The sequence below is a fragment of the Dryobates pubescens genome, chromosome 24 (genome assembly GCF_014839835.1).
Source record: "Dryobates pubescens isolate bDryPub1 chromosome 24, bDryPub1.pri, whole genome shotgun sequence".
NCBI lineage: Eukaryota > Metazoa > Chordata > Aves > Piciformes > Picidae > Dryobates > Dryobates pubescens.
Window position 1 is genome coordinate 4,523,249 of NC_071635.1, and position 20,911 is coordinate 4,544,159.

At 42.7% G+C, this 20,911-nt stretch overlaps 1 protein-coding gene across 1 annotated transcript in view; it reads right to left on the reverse strand.

Moving 5' to 3' along the window:
- Positions 1-20,911, reverse strand: part of LOC104310338 (N-deacetylase and N-sulfotransferase 4) — a 104,281-nt gene that overhangs the window by 36,572 nt on the left and 46,798 nt on the right. The window contains exons 4-6 of the mRNA XM_009911757.2: positions 17,009-17,163; positions 6,570-6,755; positions 4,424-4,552 (exon numbers count right to left, since the gene is read on the reverse strand). Coding sequence (XP_009910059.1) covers positions 4,424-4,552; positions 6,570-6,755; positions 17,009-17,163 — 470 coding nt within the window. The remainder of the gene's footprint in view (positions 1-4,423; positions 4,553-6,569; positions 6,756-17,008; positions 17,164-20,911) is intronic.

Sequence of the window (20,911 nt, forward strand, 5' to 3'; positions counted from 1 at the left end):
TGGAAAATATTTGTGAACTATGTCAATAATGCAAAAATAATGGTTCAGGCAGATGTACAACAGGATAACGGAGTGTGTAAAGCAGCCCATAGAGAATGTATTGGATTGGAAGGGACCCTTGAAGGTCATCTTGTTCAATCTCTGCAGTGAGCAGGGACATCTGACTAGATCAGGTTGCTCAGGGCCCCATCAAGTTTGACCTTGAATGTCTCTAGGGATGGGCTCTGAGAAACCTGATCTAGGGAAGGATGTCTTTGTTGACCGCAGTGGGATTGGACTAGATGACCTTTGGAGGTCTCTGCCAACTCAAACCAGTCCATGATTCTATGATCTCTGGCCAACCTGTTCCATTATTTCACCATCTTCATTGTAAAGGACTTCCTCCTTATGTCTAACCTAAATCTACCCTGCTCTAGTTTAAAACCACTCTCATATGCTAGAGGGGACAGTGTATTCTGTTTTCTGGATATGGTTTCTATCTGTGGACTGCATTAAGTACCTCATTCTATGTAACTCAACAACATTTTAAATTAGGGTTTTGAAAAGGTCTTCACATTCCAGACTGTTCTTTTCTATAACCCAAAATACTAAGGAAGCTTATTAATGATTAAAGTATGTGAAAAGCTTCTGGGATATAAGATGTGAAGTGTCTTGTTGCTATTCAGTAAGAACTGCTGCCAGGTTGGAGAACACTTCACATTCAAAGCAGATTTTTTTTATTGAAGTGAATTTGTGACTGGCCAGTGGAATAGGCACTTGGATCCTTTTCTGAAGATGCCTTGAATTTTTAGATACCACTCTGTAACCTTCTCAAAATAACCACCAAAACACTCCACCTTCTGTTAAACTGCATAAAAGAAAGGTCTTCCCATGTGTTCCTTTGTACTGTCTTGGGGTGCAGTTCGTTAAAGACAAGTGAGGAGTCCTGCATCTGGGGAGGAATAACAGCAGGCACCAGAACAAACTAGAGGTCATGCTGCTGGAAAGCAGCTCCGTGGAAAAAGACCTTGGAGCCCCAGTGGACAGGAAGTATTCCAAGGGTCAGCAATGTGCCTTTGTGGCCAAGAGGGCCACCCTGGGGTGAATTAAGAAATTTGTGTCCAGAGGTCTAGGGAGTTTCTTTTCCCCTCTGCTGTGCCCCGCTGAGACAGCACCTGGAATACTGTGTCCAGTTTTGTGCTCCCCAGTTTGAGAGACAGGGATTGGTTGGAGAGAGTCCATCGGAGATCTGTGAGGGTGACTGGGGGACTTGAACATCTCTGCTGTGAAGAAAGACTGAGGGACCTGGGGTTGTTTAATCTGGAGAAGAGAAAGCTGAGAGGGGATCTGATTAACGTCTCTAAATATCTGAGAGGTGGGTGTCAAGATGAAGGTGCCAGGCTTTTTTCAGTGTTACCCAGTGATAGGACAAGGTGAAAAGGATTACAAGCTAGAATACAGGAGGTTCCACCTCATCACAATGCTACCCTTCTTTACAGTGAGGGCAACAGAGCATGGGAAGAGGGAGCCCAGGGAGGTGGTGAAACCTCTTTCTCTGGAGACTTTCAAATCCCCCCCTTCCAACCACTAACATTCTGTGATTCTGTGAATATAGCTGACTTTATTTCCTACTCACACCAGTTTCCTTCTGAGATAAGGCGAGGTTTTGCCTTTACTGTTGTCAGTCAGCGTATTTCACAGTGTGTACCAACCTGCCTTGAATGATGGTGGGAGCTTGTAGTATATCTTACTTCAGCTCACACATGATTAAATTATATTTCTTCCTGTCTGAATAAGCACTTACATTGGAACAGATTTTTACTGAACTGAGAGTTAGGCAAGTGCATGTCAGTATTTCACTTCTGTTGCTTAGCTCAATAAAATAGCAGTTTTGATGAAGTAAAGATAGAAAATCATAAAAGATGGAGGGGGAAATCAAACATTAATAGTATGGAAAATTTGTTCTTTGCAAATACCACCCAAAAACATGCACTGAACTCTCAGGTTATTGGAGTATAGCTTGGTCAAAACAGTGGCTTCATGTACTGCAGAAAACCAAATAAAATCTTCCCACTCTCCTCCTTTTTTTTTGGCTTTAGAAAATGGTCTTCTAACACTGTCAGGAACATCACAGATGCATGATTCAGTCTGGGGCATTTTGCCTGCCGTTGCATATTGCTTTCCTTGGACACGTCCTGTTTCGCATTGCTCCTGAGATCTAAAAGGCAGAGGGTAGAATTGTCTGAAGTATTTTGTGCCATACTCAGCAGGGCATCAAGAGCACCTTTCTGTGCTGCAGGACCTGCCTCCATTTTTCCAGGGATGATATTGGCAAAGATGGCTAGATGTTAGGAAAAAGTTCTATACAGAAAGAGTGATTGCACATTGGAATGGGCTGCCTGGGGAGGTGGTGGAGTCGCCATCACTGGAGGTTTTCAGGAGGAGACTTGATGGGGTGCTTGGTGCCGTGGGTTAGTTGTTTGGGTGGTGTTTGATTGGTTGATGGGTTGGACGCGGTGATCTTGAAGGTCTCTTCCAACCTGGTTTATTCTATGCATATGTATTCTATGTATGTTCCAGCACCTGGGGGACTGGTCTTGTTTGGGAGCTACCTAGAGAGCCCAGGTTAATGGATTATAGGGAGTGTAAGAAATGGTGGTATGTGCCTGTCCGATTTCATTCAGAGTTCAAGAAGTAGCTGCAGAAATATCCTTCCCCATAGCCTCAGCTTGTCCTTGGAAAGAACACTCGGTTATCTTGAAGTTGTGCTTTCCAACTGTAATGATCTATGATGCAATCGTTTTAAAGATCCAAAGGCTGAAATTTCTAACAAGCAAATGTGAGCTTGTGTCTTGCTTATTTGTTGTCCTGGAGAAAGAAAAGCCTGTAAGTTGGAGTGGCCTGAGCGTGTTCACAGGCTGGGACATGGTGACAGACTGAGGAATTGGGGTTGTTCTTTGCATCTCTCATGGGGTAAGAATGTACTCTGCTACAGACTGCTGCACTGCCTAAACCTGAGGAAATCTTCAGATTGCAGTGGAAGGTGCACAGGTATTGACCAAAGCATTCTAAAGCTAAAGATGAATTCCAACAGCATCCTAAGAAATTGATGAGCCAAGCTACACCTAAGGAAACTATAGGAAGAAAAGCTAGCCTGAGAGATCTGTGGGTAATAGAGAGACAGCATAAAGGACAGGGATATTTTTTATTCTCAAATTAGGTGTCACATGTATGGTCCAGAAAAATTCCTAATAGAAAGGTCCTATTTCTCTAAGTCCACTGCATCTTTGTCTCTGCTCCCCAACCAACATTTTTCACTTCATTATATCGTACCAAACTTTATATTTGGGACTCTAAATAAAAGTGACCTGGATTTGAGAGCTAGCTCCACCTGAAGTCTCCTTAACTGTGCAGAGAAGTCAGTGAGCACTACAATTTAAACCCACTGAAAATGAGGCCAGCTGGCAAGACACAAGACATCTATCTTGTGAGTGGTGTGGCTTGTTTGGGTGGAACACGAAGGAAAAACAATAGAGAAAAAATAATTAAGATGCGAATTTTTTTCTTGTCCTTTCTTCTTCCACCTCTAGCCTGCTGTTCTATATGGTACCAGACTACTCTTATTCATAGGCAAGAGAGTCATAACTTCAAAATACAGCATTTGCAGTCAGGTTGCTTTCTTCCTTATCTTTGTTAAGCCTCATCACAACTATACCGGCCACCTACATCATGTTGTGAGTGTTTGTGCATTAACACAGCAGAGTTCAGCTTACTTGATTAGCTGAGAGAGAAAACTGTGTGATAGTTGTGCAAGCTACTCTTAAAATCAATGGCACTTTTGATGCAACCATGTGTAGTTACACATGCAGTTATGTGCACACACACATACTTAGATGTAGTTTGATTCATGTAATGTTGAGGAAAACAAGTGCAGCTCTGAGCAAAGCCAATGTGTTATTTAAAAGGCTCTATACTGCTTGGGGTACCTTTTTTAGCTCCTCAAAACCTCTTTTTAAGACTCAGTGGTGGGGGAATGATATCAAAGTCTGAGCCCTGGGGTTTCCATCAAGCTTTATCAGGAGTGTCTGAGGAGCCAAGCTTATGGAAAAAAAGAAGTGGAATAAGATCACAGTTTCCCCCACTCTCACTGGTTTCTTTTAGTCTCAGACAAGTCCTTCCACTCTTCTCTCATGGGGACCTGGCTTCAGGTTGGGAAACATTATAGCTGAAATTAATGCATTTCCTAGTAACTTGTTGCATCCAGTTGTAGTTAAAAATCAGCAAGAGACATTCTGTTCCATTCCTTTTCAGCTGCTAGATACTTCTCAGCAAGTAGTCTAGATTTTTATTTCCCAAATGTGGTCAAAGACAGCAGAGCTCCTTCCCTTCCATCCTCCCTCCTCCCTATTAGTGCAACCCAAAAATAGGAAAAGAAGGTACCTACGGGATTCAGGAGAATGGTGAGAAAGAGTTCACCTCCTCGGATGCTTTTGTCCAGCTCCTGAGGACCCCCAGGATATTCCTTGTAAAAAATAGTATGAGTGAAAAGGCCACAGGTCTGTCGAGGGAGCACCTGAGAACAAAACAACAGCGCGGTGATATTGACTCCTTTCTGCAAGCTTACCCTGATGCAACTACCTGAATCCCTCCAGCAACTCCAAAAAACCACAGAGCAACCCCTCTGCCTCTCTGCTCTAGTGTGTTTATTTGTGGGCTTTTGTGTTTTCTGGACTCTTGTGGTAAGCAGGCCTGGTCCTGCAGATGTGGAGATTGCCGGATGCCAGCTCTGAAAAGCTGTGACATATGTGCCGAGCTTTCATGCAGCCTGATTTATTCAGCTCCTACACTCAGAATAAGTGCTTGCTTCCTGGCATTTGGAAGAAAACAAAAAGCTAAACCTCTCTTCCTTTAGCAAAGTTAGTTTATTAGCAGATAAATAGCACTTCCTGGCCATCTCTGCTATCTCAGACAATTAATCTTGGTGAACTGAATTTGTGTTCAAGGCTGCGGAGCACAATGGATCTGTTGCTTTGTATTTCCCTCAGTCCTGCAAACCTTACTGAGCCCTTCACTCCTGTTTCTGAATGATGTACAGGACTGGTGGGGTGCTCCCATGAGATCAGCCTGAGGTCAGCTCTCTGTCCTGCCCTAAATCAAGCTGCTGCCTGTCAAAATGGAGGGAAGGGAAACAAACCCTGTCCTCTAGAATGAGATAGTTTGGTCGCTTTATCAGCTAGTTACTATCTAAAGGCTCTGGTAAAGTAAAGCCAGAAGCTTTATGGGCTCTTGTTTATGGCTTTGAGTTTATGGGCATTGCCTAATCCATGAAGAGACTCGTTTCACCTGGGGAATGCTTTTTGTTTCCCTGCAGTCAGGTGGGTTTTTGTTGCTCTTTTACTCAGTTAAAACAGCAACTAAATGCTATATTCACCAGAGCATTTTAATATATGTGTAAATGTGCTGCTGTGTTTGAGTCTGTTCCAGCAGTAATTGGACTCTGGGCAGGAACTTCTTGGGCTAGATGAAGACACTCCTTGGCCTTGTTTAGTGGATCACAATTGTGACTTCATATGTCTAGGCAATATGCAAGTCAACTGGGACTTGAGGCATGCCCTGAAATATTTCTAACTCCACTTATGCATATTCAGTTTGTTTCACCCATCTGTAGGCTTATAGCTGTCTGGCAATGCAGTCTAAATTACAGACATTTTCCTGCCCTTCTGCAGCTGAAGTGTGTCTGTGAGGAATCTTCTCTATCCACACAAATGTATGGCCTGGAGAAGAGGCGGCTGAGAGGAGACCTCATTGATCTCTGTAACTACCTGAAAGGAGGTTGTAGTGAGGTGGGGGTTAGTCTTTTCTCCCAAGTAACTAGTGATAGTGAGAGGAAATGGTCTCAAATTGTATCAGGAGAGGCTTAGTTTGGAGACTGAGAAAAATTTCTTTGCTTAAGGAATGTTCAGGACTGCCCTGGGAGGTGGTGGAGTCACTGTCTCTGGAGGTGTTTAAAAAAAAAAGAGTGGACATGGCACTCTGGAACATGGTTTAGTAGCCATGGTGGTGTTGGGTTGACTGTTGGACTCAATCTCAGAGGTCTTTCCCAACTGAAACAGTCCTATGATTCTATGTCCTGTTCTTGGCTCTGGGGCTTTTGAAGCAAAGCTGGGAAGGAAACCTCTGTCTCGGAAGCATCACACTTGCTGGAGGAAGTTCCTCCTACCTGCTCACCTTCCCAGGTGGTGCATTTCTGATCCATTCGCGCATAAAGATGAACCAAAGCTTGCAACATAGGTCTTAGTTGGAATTTCAAAGTATGTAATTATAACTGAGCTGGTAGTTGATGGGACTACATTTAGTTTGAGGATCACATTTGCAATTGCTTGAGTTTGTGTGAGTTGTATGTTTTGATTTCCCCCCCTCTTTTCTTTAAAGCTAGCTGCATAACAAATGCCCTGTTCTGGCGTGCTCACAAACCCTCGATCGCAGGGAATTTTAATGACTGCTGCAAAAGTTGAAGCATTTTGGTAAAAATAGCATACTTCTGAGGGCCTTAAAGTACTATTGCTATGAAGCATGGAAATGCAGTGTACCATGATGCCATTGTGGATGAAGCCCCGTCTGTACCGTGCAGGCTTCAGGTGTGGGTATTCTTCTGTGCTGGTCACTCGGATGTGCCAGACCTTCTTCCAGGCCTCGTACAGCTGGATGTGAACTGGGTAGACCCCGGAGTGGTGCGGGGCCACCGCGTAGCCCATGCCGGTCGGTATCCCATGCTCCTGCAACGCAGCAGAGGGAGGAATATGTTTAGGAACAGAAGTACATGGAATCACTCAAACCTTATTTTTGCTGCAGACAGCAGCATTGGAGGAGCTGTTGTCCTTGGAGAACTTGTGTCTATTTGTATGCAGCACCAGCTGAAAAATGGGGGGGATGTCAGGGTAGCAGGAGACGAGGGGAACTGGAATTACAGTTTGATAACCGCAGAGTGATAAATAATCCTCTTGGACTGCGTTGAGTTGCTGCTACATGGAATAGATTTGCCTGCCTGTTCGTTGCATATTGTGGGTACTTTAATATGCATCCTACCTGTCTGCTGCCTTCTCAAAGGCAAGCCCCTAAGCTGATGCTGCTTATTTACTAAGCTATCAAACAGCATTAGAGCAGTAAACAGATTGGAAAACCACTTGTTGCAGTGACATATGTGGGATTTCTTATTTCTGGAATTAGAACATGATTCCTTCCATATTTTAAAAAAAATAATGAATAACTATCCCCCATGGCTTCTGAATCTGCTTATATTTTCCATGGTATTAAGGTAGTAGAAAAAAAAAAATTAAAAAGCTGGACTTGGAAGGATATATTCTTCATTTCCTAAATATTTATTCAGGTCCATTTCTGTGAGGAAATATGTGCATTTTCATGAGCATAATCTATAGGTTATCTTGAAAATATCTTCCGATGGCACAAGGAGGTAATGTGCTGGCAGAAGGAATTAAGGAAGAAGCTTAACTGCAAGCGTTGCCTTGAATGTTCCCTTCACTCCTGCCACTCTCCTGCCTTTGTTGTGCTCCTTATCCCTCCCGCTTCTGACTTAGCGTGGGCTGTCTGAAAAGCCCATCTGACGAGGCGGCCTGCTAACCACATCTATAGCCTGAGGTATCTTTAAAAGAGAGCAAATGATTTGAAGTGTAAACTATACATGTGAAAATGAGGTAATTAGCTTCATTGGTCTGAGTGACTGTTCAGAAACACATCCGGCATTCATCATCAGCTGCTCTTCTGCTGAAGCTCAGTTCCAGCAGGTCCAGTAAAAGCTCTGCTTAACTTTGCCAGGGCATCTCCACGTTGCGGGGTGACTCTTCACTGGATCCCTTCCCCTGCTCCAGGTATTTACTGAATGCATTTTACTCCTGGTACTACAGGCAGCATCAGCTGTTCTCTGTTCATATGAAATTGATGTTCAAAGGGAAAAGGCTAAAATTGAGATGGTGATTCTTTTAGGGGTTTAGGTCCATCCTCTTGCCCACACCATCCAAGAACTGTTAATTACTTTAATTCCAGGACCAGAAGGTTCCACTTGGCTTGTTCAAGTATTTCAAAAAGAAATGGGTTTGGTTTATTGACAAAAATCAAGTTAAATCTGTGGAGAATACTTGTTCATACATCATGTGATGCAGCCACTTAAAATCATCCATTCCTTATCAGTAAAGATCTTGGATCACTGGCTGATCTTGAAGAAAAGAAACCCAAAGTCACTATTTCTTATTTTACTGAGAGCAAAATATAGTTGCTGCTTATTAGTGGTGTTATCTACCTAAAGGCATGAGTCAGTTTAAGGGTGGAACAAAGAACAGATCTATAAAGGAGTGGTATGATATCACTCTTTTATCTATTTTTTTTTTTTTGCCATGAGGCTATATAATGGGAAAAGCTGTATCTAGAACTTCCTGATAAATCTGGCCATTTATTCCTGCAATGCTCACTGTCAAACACAGTGCTAACTTCAGCATACATAACTATATCTAAATATGCTTCATTTATTTATTAAGTGTCAACTTAAATATAATTAACTGATCGGAGGGCTGGAGCACAAGATGAGGACAGGCTGAGAGAGTTTGGGTTGTTCAGCCTGGAGAACAGAAGACTCTGGGGAGACCTAAGAGCAGCCTTCAAATACCTGAAAGAGGGCTACAAGAAGGCTGCAGAGGGACTGGTGCCAAAGGCCTGTAGGGATAGGATGATGGGCGCTGGTTTGAAATTAAAGAGGAAGTAGAGCTTGGATGTTAGGAACGAGTTCTTCAGTGTGAGCATGGAGGAGCAATGCAACCGGTTGCCCAGGGAGGTATTTGAGACCCCATCCTTGGAGATATTCAAGGTGAGGCTGCTCTGAGCGACCTGCTCCTAGTGGAGGATGTCCCTGCTGACTTCAGGGGGTTGGAGTAGATCACCTTTGGAGATTTCTTCCAACCCAAACCCTTCTGTGATGCTACACTATTAAACTGAATCTACAAACATATTAGGTGTATAGAGACATATAAACATAAGACAAATGTGTCCTGAGATAGTGAGCCCTGCTCTCAATGATCTGTCCAAGAGAGGTATCTGGATGAATACATGCAAAAGCCTGTTTTTCTACTTTGTATTTGCTGCTGCTATTGCCATAGTAACAGAATGGTGAACTGGTAATCTGCCACTCACAAATGAAATAAAGAAGCTTTTAGTAAGTTCTCAATATAAAAAAACTAATTAGCTACTGAAACAAACCTGCAGACTATGTGGCTCATCACAGAAATCATCTCAGTCACTCTGATACCCAATGTGATTTAAAGAAACAACTAACAAATACCAGAGTTTCTTTGGTCAGTTCCATCTTCAGTTTACTTGAGTAAATTAAACATTGTCTGTCCTCTTTTAGTGATTTCTTTGGCTCTGTTTTATTTTCTCCTCTCATTTTAATATTAAATTTGGTTTGGGAGCTAATCTGTTGAAGGAGGACTATAGATTTGAATCAAAGCTGTTGGGGTATACACTTGAGTGTCTAAGATGTATCCTTTGGGAGATGCCTGTAGTGAGTATGTTTTCATATGAATTCTAAGGAACAAATTCCCACATGATTTTATTGGGTGATGTTTCATTTTTACATTCAAGACTTCCAGAGAGTAGTTGTGGGGTGTTTTCTCTTCCAAAATGAGTGCAAAAAAGTTGTGTGTGTTTGGTTTGGGAAACTGCTGTGCCTTTTGGGCACTCAAAACAGCAGCATTACTTTTTTTGTGTGTGTGCTTAAGATGGGAGCCCAGAGCCATTAGTTTTAGACAGGCTAAATTCATATTACTTTTTTACTTGTGCATGAAGGCAATTTCAGTTCTGATTTCAAGGACAGTGTAAGCTAAAGCTGCAGCAGTGGAGGAGTTCAATAGTAAAGGAGATAAACTGTGAGATGGAAGATAGATGATTAAAACAGATGCGTTTTGGGCAGAAATTCCTTCAGCTGTTGCTGTTACCCATGCTTTGGTTTGCACCAAGGAGCCATCTGAGATCACAAAACTTGTCTTGTTTTAAGGGTTAGACCAGAGTAGAGGATTCTGTCAAGGGGCACACCTCCTGTCCTCCAGGCACCAGTGAGTTCATGGTATGTGGATGTATTTGGTTTGGCTGAGCTGGAGTTAATTCTCCCCAGAGCATCTTTCTAGTGCTGTAGGTTCAACAGTAGCAAAAATACTTGTGTGTTATCAGCACCCAGCTACAGCACTGCTAGACACAGCACTAGAAAGATGCTCTGGGGAGAATTAACTCCAGCTCAGCCAAACCCAATACAGTAGTGGATCAGACTGCTACCGGGTCAAAATAACCCTCCTTCTGATGGGCAGTAGATCTGGCCAGGGGCAGCCCTTCCCATCACAGTCCCCAGGGAACTGCTGTCTCATGCCCATGCTCGTGCACCCAAGCCAGAGCCATGGGAACTGGAAACAAAGTCCTGCCAAAGCCCTCTGGCTCATCTTTGCACCCTCCAAAGTTAGTTTGCCCGGAGGCTGTGTGTAGGACAGGTACTTCTAGGGGTGATCTGAAAGACTGCAGCCATCTCCCAAGGCTGCTTATCTCTCTCAATTATCAGCTTCATTCAAGTAAGTGAAGATTTGCTTGCAACTCCTAACCTCTTTTGACCTACCTTCCTACTTGAACAGAAACAAGCTGTGTTTGCCAGGAGTCAGCATGTGCTGTGTGTACTTACTCTGCATTAGCAAAAACCCCTCTCTGCTAAAGAAAGGGAAGGGTGGTGCAGGATGAGCACTGCTCCCCAGAAGGAGCTATATCCTCAGCAAGCAAGTTTGCAGTTTTGCTGTGAGCAGGTGTTGGAAATCTGAATGAAAAACATTGTATGGAAGATTGATTATTCATATTAGCAGGAGCTTGTCCAGCTGAACCTTTCAGGTTTTGATTGCACCAAATATTACTCGTCCTTGTTAAAATGCAGTTAGAAATAAAATGAGGCAAACCCTAAAACTATTGAAACCAAACCTAAAACTGTTGGCAAAAAGCCAGCATTCTGGTTTTTAAAGATCACTGGTGATGTGTTTTACAGTATTGGCCACTGTCAGGGAAAGAATAAGAAGGCAATCTTTTATCTTCATTTATTGAATCTTAGATAGTGTAGAACTTTACACCATCAGCTGAACTGCAGGATTCCCTTTGGTGTAAAGACTTTTATGAGATGAAAAAGTAAACAATACAACCTCAGACAACTTTGCTGAACCTTTTAACTTTGTCCAACAGTAGGTGGTAGAGTAAACGTAGCACTTCTAAAAATGCTACCTTCCAAGGCTAAGAGATTTTCATAAGCTTTGGATATTTTTAGTCCTGGGATATATTTCTGATCTTGCTGCTCATGGATGAGATTTCCTATAAGAGATTATATATTGCTATGGCAGTTTAAAATCTTAAGTTTCCCTTATTTGGTAAATCACAGAATGGCTCAGGTTGGAAGGGACCTCAGGGATCGTCTACTCCAACACCCTGCCATGGGCAAGGACCCCTCTCAACTAGACTTGGCTGTCCAAGGCCTCATCCAGTCTGGCCTTAGCTATGACCTGAAAAGGGGAATCCACAATTTCCCTGGGTAGCATATTCCAGAGTCTCACCACCTTGGTACTGAAGAACTTCTTCCTATGATCCAGTCTAACCCTCCTCTCTTTCAGCTTTAAACCATTCCCCCTTGTCTTGTCCCTAGACAGCCTTAGGAAAAGTGCCTCTGCAGCTTTCCTGCAGGATCCCTCCAGGTACTGGAAGACAGTTTTACATACATAGAATACATAGAATACATACATAGAATAAACCAGGTTGGAAGAGACCTTCAAGATCACCGAGTTCTCATATCCTCCCAAAGTCTTCTCTAGGCTGAACAGCCCCAGCTCCCTCAGCCTATCCTCATAGAGGTGCTTCAGTCCTTGGATCATCTTTATGGCTTCCTCTGGACTTGCTCAGCAGCTTGGTGTCCTGCTTATGCTGGGCACCACCAGAACTGCATGCAATATTCAAGGTGGAGTCTCACCAGAGCAGAGCAAATGGGTGCAATCCCTCTCTTCCCTGCTGGCCACAGTCCTATTGGTGCAGTCCAGGATAGAGTTTGCCTTCTGGGCTGCATGAGCACACTGCTGAGTCACGGTGATTAACTTGCTTCTTTCAGCACCCAGAAACATTGTGTTGTATTTTATCCTTGATTTTTTTTTTTTCATTCTCAAGGCTTACATGTCTGGGTAATTTTTATGGAACAAATATTTCAGCCTTCAATTACCTTGAATTCAATCCTAAAGTTTAGAGGTCTATTTAAAACTCTCTAACTCAGCAAAGAGATGATTGTTACGGAGATATAGGGCTCTGTAGGGGGGTATTTGTTCTCACCAATGTTTTTCCATCTCTGTGGTGAGCTTCTTTGCCTTGTAGCTGCCCAATGCATGAAGCAGAGAGTACAAGGGGTCTTAATGAAGCAAGTTCTCTCTTGTCCATCAGATCCAGGGCTGAAAAGGATTGACAGGGCCACGGGAAAAGCCAGCTTTTCATCCGTCTTATACTGGAGTCTCCCAGATACCACCATGACTCCTGTTCTAGGCATGCCTCACACTGTCAAGTAGCAGAGATGATGTTGAGATTTAAGATCTTGGATTTCTGAGGATGTGAGATGAAGAAAGGCAGCCCAGCACAGAGCAAGCTGTACGTGACTAGGAAACCTGCAGGCTCTGCATGCTTGTGGTACCAAATAGAGCTGAGAAAGTAGAGGCAGTCAGAGATGTGCTGTCAAAGCATGCTTCTGGCTGGGATGAAAGCATTAATGAAGATGGAGTGCTTCAGAAGGACCTTAAGGTTGGGCAGAATAAATCTCATCCTGTCTGCACAGGGCAGTGTTATCCTATCTATGCAGAGCATTTGCTGAACACTTTTAGAGACAATCTCCAGTGGTTCTCTCCTTTCCAACATTAATAATGGGACAAATTAGACTTTCTGCATCATGTTTGCCTTTGATATGTGATCTCTGATCTTTATATCTTTTGGTATTTAATTGGTATATTAAAAGCTCTTGTTTTCATTGTGGTTGAGCAGCTCAAAAGTTTTAGGCAGTGGGAATTGCATCTGTAGCTGGTTTATAAAGAGGAGATTGAAGCTAAGGAGTGTTATTGGACAGGCTCTGAATTGATTTGTTTGTTCTGTGTGCATCTCTGAATCAATGTGCTTGTTTTGTACATGTCTCTTTTTCATATCAGATACCAGCCTCCTTTTTACAGCTGATGGCAATTTTTGCCCTGTCTTGACTGTGCTCTGGGCACACATGCTTGTAAATGAGCACAGAAGATAATTACTGAGCAAACCAATCGAGAGACAAAATAAAAAGCTACAGGCTTTGGATTAAATATATTCTGTTTGGGTTTTGTTAGATAACAATATACCAGAGTGAGGAGGAAGAGTATCTTGTGATTCAAGGATGGCAGTGAAAACCTAGTTCATTTTTTTAAAACATGTACTCTCAGACTTCAGCTTGAGCAATTTGTTTCTCTTTTATTGTATTGATTGCATGGCCTGTGAACAAGGGGAATAATACTGCAGATATTACCAGTTTGCAAGCTTTAATCCAAGGCTTAATCCATTAGTGTCTTTAGAAGATTTTAGGATCTTCTGACAAGAAAAACCCCACCATATAATTAAGTAGGCTCCAATTGATAATCACAATAGATGTCATTTGCCATTACCTTATCCAGGCTCTGATGCATGCCTTCCATATCAACATAAGATGACACTGGGGTAGCAAAGTCCTGGGTAGTCTGCAGGTTACTTAAGCAGAGTTAAAATCTCTCCCCCCTGTTCTGAGGCTGAGGATATCATGAGCAACTGAGAGCTGTGGCAGTGAGGGCAGTGGGAATGAGGCTGTGGATAGGCCATCACTCAGGCATGTGTGGACATGGATTTTGCCAGGCAGAACTTCCTGTACTGTTTATAACATTTAAGACAGAATGTGAGAAAATCTCTTCCACTCATCAGCTAGGTGTGAAACAGTAGGAATAAATGTCAGGCACAAGCTAATAATTTGGAGGGTGCTTGTTAAAGGCAGTCTCCTGGATAACAAGCAATTCCCATGCAAAGGAATCCTTTAAAGACTGTTGATTTTACAAAGCCCCAGACACAGAGGTATACCTGCACTGAAATCAAGGCAATTAGATACCTAATTAGCAATTAGTTATATGTATACAAAGCTGTTTAGATATTCAACTTCTATATGCATTTTGTGATGCAGCTGTTTGAGGCAGGCTGCTGTAAGCCCCCATTCTATAGAGCAGCATTCCAAGGCATGGATATATCCATGTAAAACAGGATGAGCTCTTTTCTCTAGGTGCCAGCTGTAACAGCTGTATTGCTCACTGCTGTTCATCAGACTGTGAGAGAGCTCCTGCAAACCAAAGGTTGTGTGCATACAGTGCAAATACAAGAGACCATACAAATTGTGCTGATGTGCATCTAGAGCCCTGGGCAATAATACCCAAGAAATGCTGCTTCAGGTGCACTGCTTTGTGTTTAAGACTGACTTTCATCTACAATAATCAAGGGAAGGACATTCTCTTCATAAAACTTTTTTCCCCCACAGTGAACAACATCAATCCCAAGCCTGATGCCCTTTTTCATGGACAAACTGTTGGCTGATGGGATTTGGGTTCAGGTTGCTGAGCAGTCTGATCTGGTTTAACTGTTTTCTGAAATGATAAAGCCAGGAGAAGCCAACAGGTCTTCATGAACAGAATTTTTATTGTGCTATCCAGGATCTGAAAGCAACCTTGACTGTACTTCTCAGTCATGATGATGTGCTCTCCCATCTTGAAGACCCCATTTCCTTCCTACCCATGTTCAAAAACTGAAGAAATTACCACCTTAGGTGAAGAATGGAGGTGATGAAGGCTCCAAATAATTACTATATTCCTTGCAGAAACCGACACAAAGTGTCACTTCTACTTGCAGCTTAAAAAGGGAAATGCAGGAGAAAATGACATCACCATCAAGCTGTGTCTGAGTATAGCATTAAAGACACCAGAGCACAAATAAACATGTATAACATTAAGATGATTTTTTTTGGGGGGTGGTGTTCTAGATCTCTGATTTTAAATCTGGATCCACACTGTGAAAGTCAAGGAATAGTAACGAGGGGTTGGCTTCAGTTTTGGGAGATTTCATAGAAGCGTTGCTGCAGAGCAGCGAGTTCCTTCCCCAAATAAGATATGATGCTGAGAAGGAGAAAGCAGAGGAGGATACAGAGCTACTCTGAAGTCATGGCTGGGACCTCTCTGATGGCTATCAGGAAGGCTGTCATAGCGGGAAGATAAATTTCTCCCACAGAGAGGATTTCACAGGAAGCCTTTTGGAAATAGCTGTTCTCATAAGTAAATTGTACAGCTCATACAGATTCAAGGTTAAGAGGTTGGTACAAGCCCTGTCCAAATGTTAGCAGGAAATAAAACTGTAATAACAGCAGCCTTTCACTGACATCAGCTCCTTATTTATAGGCACCCTAAGGAGTCTCTACCCTTCAGTGATGATAGGGACGTGGGCTTTATCCTTCTGTAGCTGGAGTTGCAAACAGATTCCATTACAAGCTCTGTTTCCAGGCTATGCTATAGATTTTACTCCTAAAGGTTATTTGACCTGGAGGACTTCACGTTTCCTGCAAATACTAGGAGAATTTCCCTATGGACTTAAAGAGGATCAGACCATGTGCTTTTGAGAGACAAATGATTTAAAAAACATTGCTCTTGCTTTTAAAAATCCCAACTCTATTTGGGTGTCTGAGCCAGGCTACACAAAAGGCATGAGCAGGCCATGCCAGGAATGAGGGCTGACAGTAAAGCAGAGCTATAGAAAGGCAAAAAAGCCATCCAAACCGCCTCTGCTCAAACACCCTGCCAAGCAGGAGGTGGGAAGGGGGAAGTCTGGCAAGAGGAGTAAACAGCTAAGCCATTTTTAATGAATTTTCTTTAAAGGTTGTTAAGAAAATATTTTTGTAAACAAGAGAATTAATTGCTTCCAACTGCTTGTTCAGGCATCTGCTGAGTTCTCGATATGCCTTGGCTCACATGAGGGATGGGAGGAAGGGGCAGCTGCTGTCTTGGCCTTTATGAGCTATGAAGGGCTGAGACTTGCAGTCTCTGAGCAGCACCAGAAGCCCCACTATGTCACTCTGCTCTTTGGAGTGGCTCTGCTTGCTTGGCATTTCTATGCCTTGTCAAACACCACACAGTGTCTTATCCAATGTGAACACTTATGGATTTCAGGTTTTCTTTGTCATGCTCAATTGGCAAGTAGAATTACCCTTGAAAGACTCTGAATAGTTCCCACCTGACCTTGGAGTACAAGTACTCTGAGCACTGGGCAATGCTAACAGAATAGCTCTTGTAAGTTAACAACACAAATGAGCAGAAATGAAGCATCATTATCTATAAATATTAGCTACAGGTTAGCTATGTAAAACCAACATATTTTAAAGCAGATCATCTAAAAAAAACCACAGCAAAATCCAGCAGCTTCTGTCCTGTGCTTCATTAGCTTCAAGATTCCTCACAAACTATAAGCAACATTGGGGGATCAACTGCAGCTTTCTCCTTCCTGTTGAGGACATTTGCACCAGACTTCAGGAAGCTGGTAGCCTGTGTATAGACACTCCCTGAAGCTTGAAAAGCCAGCTGATAACTGCTGAGATTTCATTGCTTCTGGTCCCCCCCAAATTTGCTTGGGTGAAAGGCTGCTACCTCTCCATAAAGCCTAAGTCAGTGAAAAAGGGCAGGACAAAATTCAGGCCCAGTTTGGGTCACAGAAAGGCTTTTTGGGGGCTGAATGTCCACTTTTGCTGCCTTGTTTGCATATCAGTATAAATATAGAAATATATAGAATAATAATATAGGTGTATATTAATATATAGCATAGGTAGCTCTGCTTTCCAAGATGATTTTATGGTTATCTCATGGAAAGGTATCCAAGAGAGCTTTTGGTAACTTCTACTTACTATTGCAAATTCTTTGTTGAGGATCATCTGCTCCACCAGTGATGATTCATTGTGGAAAAGGTGAGGCTGCATGTGACTCCACATATGGGGAAACCACCAAAACTCATCTACAGATTTCAACAGCAGATCATCACCTTCATCTTCCTCCTCAGTTCCTGCAAAAGAAAGGAAGGAAGGGGAAAAAAAAAAAAAAAAGAGGCCAGTAGGAAATGCCCATAATTGTTTTTTAATCACAGGAAGAGGCTGACATAAAACCCAATTTCCTTGGCCTGGATGCCTCACTGTGCTTCAGATAGGTTCTACCATTTCATCTCAAAGAAGTGAGGTGAATTACCATGGATGGAGCTATTGCTCTTTATTCCTGGCATGGTGTTAACTGACAGTAACTCAAACAAGAATCAGTTTTTGAGGGCTGATTGTTGTGCTGGGTAATGCTCTGGGAGTATTTAGAAGTTCAGGCTTCCCATGAAGGTGGAGGTTGTATCCATGTGCTTTGGTCCTGCCAGCTACTTGTGCAGTTGTAGCTGGCCGAGGTGGCATCACAGAGAGCTGTGTGTCAGAGCCTTGCCAATCGCCCTCCAGATTGTGGCTACTTCTTTATTAGCCTCAGTAAGTTGAAATCTGATAATTTTGGGTAAAGTGTGAAACAAATTTGCGGTAGTTGCAAAATATAATTAGGTGTAAAACATGAAATTGTGATGACTAAAGCTTTCCAAATGGTTCAGTGTTCAGTTTTTTGCCAGCTATAATCTTGCAGTGAAAAAAACAATAGGGAGTCCTGTGTTGAAGAGTATCTGCTGCAGGCAGAAGCCAGCACTTGTGGTTAGAACAAAGAAAACCTTCCCTGTGAGAAGGGATACAACACTGCTTCCACCATCTGCAGACATGTCTGTGGTGCTTTGGTCATTTCAGCAACTTCACCTTCAAATTGCTCAACAATATTCAGGTTATTAGCAGCTTTCCTTCTTGTTCCTTTACCATTTAGGTGATTTTATGTAGCTTCAGTCAAAGAAATAGTTGTCAAAATCAGTTCTATTGATACAAACAGTACAAGTACAGTCTTCTTGCAAGGCTTTCAAGGTGGTGTAAAAGTCACTGGAAGAAAGTGCTCCATGGATATCCCTGCTTGCTTTTGTGGCATGAGGCAGGAACATACCGAGGCAGCTGCTTGGAGCACACACGTTGGCTCTTTAGTTTTCACTATTACAGTGGTGTTTGAAGAATGCTACTGCACAAGGAGAGCTTTACTTTGAAACTTTCTCCTGGAGTCACTGAAACACTTTATTTCCCTCTTTGCAGCGCTCTGCAAGTTCTAAGAAAGCAGCTCCTGCTGGTGGGAGTGCTGCTGGAAAAAGAAAACAACCTTGTTTTGTAGGTAATTCCTTACTGAAAAGCTGCTCCTCCTGTGAATGCCTGCACCTTTGTGCAAACCTTGTGTGCTGCTCCTCTTTTTTGAGATGCTTGGTTCACTTTCATTCACCCAAGCACATGGAAAGGAAATGTGATTGGGGGAAGAAACTTAACATAGGCTTTCAAAATAGGACAGAAGAGAGAGGGACAGGAGTGTTTGAAGCTATTGAAGATTTCTATGGTAACTCAAAGGTAGAAAACTGAAGGTAGGGATGAAGAGGTGGGGGGGGAAGTGGGTACTATAAATGTATAAAGAACTACAATCACTTGACATAAGATTTAGGTCAAAGTATAATGTAGTGCCTCATTACCATTTAAGGTAGAGCATGGTTCTTGAAATAACTTCATTATTAAAAGGTACCTTTTGAAATCCTGGCTTTTTCCTACCATTTCCTTGTGAACTTAGATGCCGCTGCTTATTAAATACAACACCTTCCAGTTAACCAAAACCAGCCCCACCCTGTAAGGGCAGAGCTGAGCTGAAGCAGGAAGGTTGGAAGTTAACATTTTGTGGTAGTGGTGTCACTTTGGAGGATAATTTGCTTTAGAAGCCTTTGAAAAGAATACTGTTTGGTTTTTATAAATTCTTAAGTAGTGCTGTTTGCAATAAGCCTCCTTCAAAGGATTAATGAAGCACTGGGTGAGTGCTTATATTTGTTTAAATATTTTTGCCTAATCCCTTAGTGTTGGAAGCAAAACATGGGATTTTGAGGTCTGCATTTCTCTTACAATCAGCATTCTTTATGTAACTTTCCATCTTCATTTTAACATCAAATCTGAAAAATGCAGCAGCCCTACACTCAAGGAGCTGAACATAGATCTGCTTTGAGATGTAGTATGCACTTTGCACAAGTAGGTAATAATTCAGAGTTTGTGCATAATAAATAAGCCCATATCTTCAAACTGCAACCATAATTTAGAGGTCTCTTTTGAGCTCAAAACTGGAATTAAGTTTGGAGTTGCTGTCAGTAATCAAAAGCAGCATGGTCAGCAAATTGAGACGGCTGATTCTGTCACTTTGTTCTGGCAATGCCTCACCTGGAGTACTGGGTTCAGCTCTGAAGCCCTCAGTAAAGGAAAGACTTGGACCTTTTGGAGCAGGTCCAGAGGAGGGCCACAGAAATGATCAGGGGGCTGGAGAACCTCTCCTATAAGCACAGGCTGAGTGAGTTGGGGCTGGAGAAGAGAGTACCTGAAGGGGGCTATAAGGCGGCTGCAGAGGGACTGTTTGCAAAGATCTGCAGGGATAGGGCAAGGGACAATGGTTTGAAAGGAGAGGAGACTGAGACTGGATGTTAGGAACTTGACCATGAAGGAGGTGGAACACTGGAACAGGTTGCTCAGGGTGGTAGTTGAGGCCCCATCCTTGGAGATGTTTAAGGTCAGGCTTGAAAAGGCTCTGAGCAACCTGATTTAGTGAAGGATCTCCCTGCAGGGGGCTGGACTAGCTGACCTTTGGAGGTCCCTTCCAACCCAAACAATTCTATGATCTTCTATATCTTTGATGTGAATCCTGAGAACCTCTTGATTTCTATTGCCCCAGAATTAACAAATAGAAAGTGTTTGCTGAAACTGCATGACTGACTACTAGTGCTGAGTTTACCAGTGCCACAGAAGGGAGAGGAGATGGTGAGAGAATGAGCAGCAAGGCTGATGTGTCAGCTATTGTCCTTGTGCACAGGCATACCAACTAGAACTGGTATTTCTAGTACAGATGTCGGCAACATCTTCTGATGAAAATGTATAACTGTTTAATCTGCCAACACATGCCTGTGCTCATCTCCCTCCTGCATCTTTGAAATGATTCAAGTTTGGGAAAGGAGAGCAAAAATCACACATTAGGGAAGTCAATAAGGCACAGCAGTTGCAGTGTGCTAATAAAACATGTTGAATATTGGATACTGAAAACCTCTCTGGGCAAACCATCCACATTCACAGTAATTAAAGAATACCTTTCCCTGTTTTATTTATAATGAGTCAATAAAGTATATATTGCATGGAGAATACTTTGAAACCTTTCCACTAAGCTGATGTGACAAAATGCCACCACCAACTTGTAAATGAAGTATTCACTTCAAAACTCAGCTGCATTGCTAAGTGCAGGCAGCAGCAGGTCTCTTAATGGAGACCATGACATGCTTCAACTCATTAAGTAGTTCTGGGCTATTTTTGTAAGCCTGGAGAGTCTTAGGAGGGCAGGCACATAGGCATATTGTCCTATTTTCTCTGAAATTGGTCAGCCTTAGAGCAACTGGGCAAGAAAATCTGTGACAGCAATCTGGAGACCATTGGCATGAATGAAAGAAAAATGCATTGGCGGGTCAGGGTTGATTTGGGGGAAAGGCTGCAGGCTTGGTGCCAGCCACTTTTCTGCATGTCATACTACTCATAATAAATTCTCCTCTTTCTCCCCTCCTTGAGTTACCTCTTTCTGCAGTGGACACTGGGATGGCTGATACCAGCTTTGCTCTGTACATGGCCACAACCAAGCAT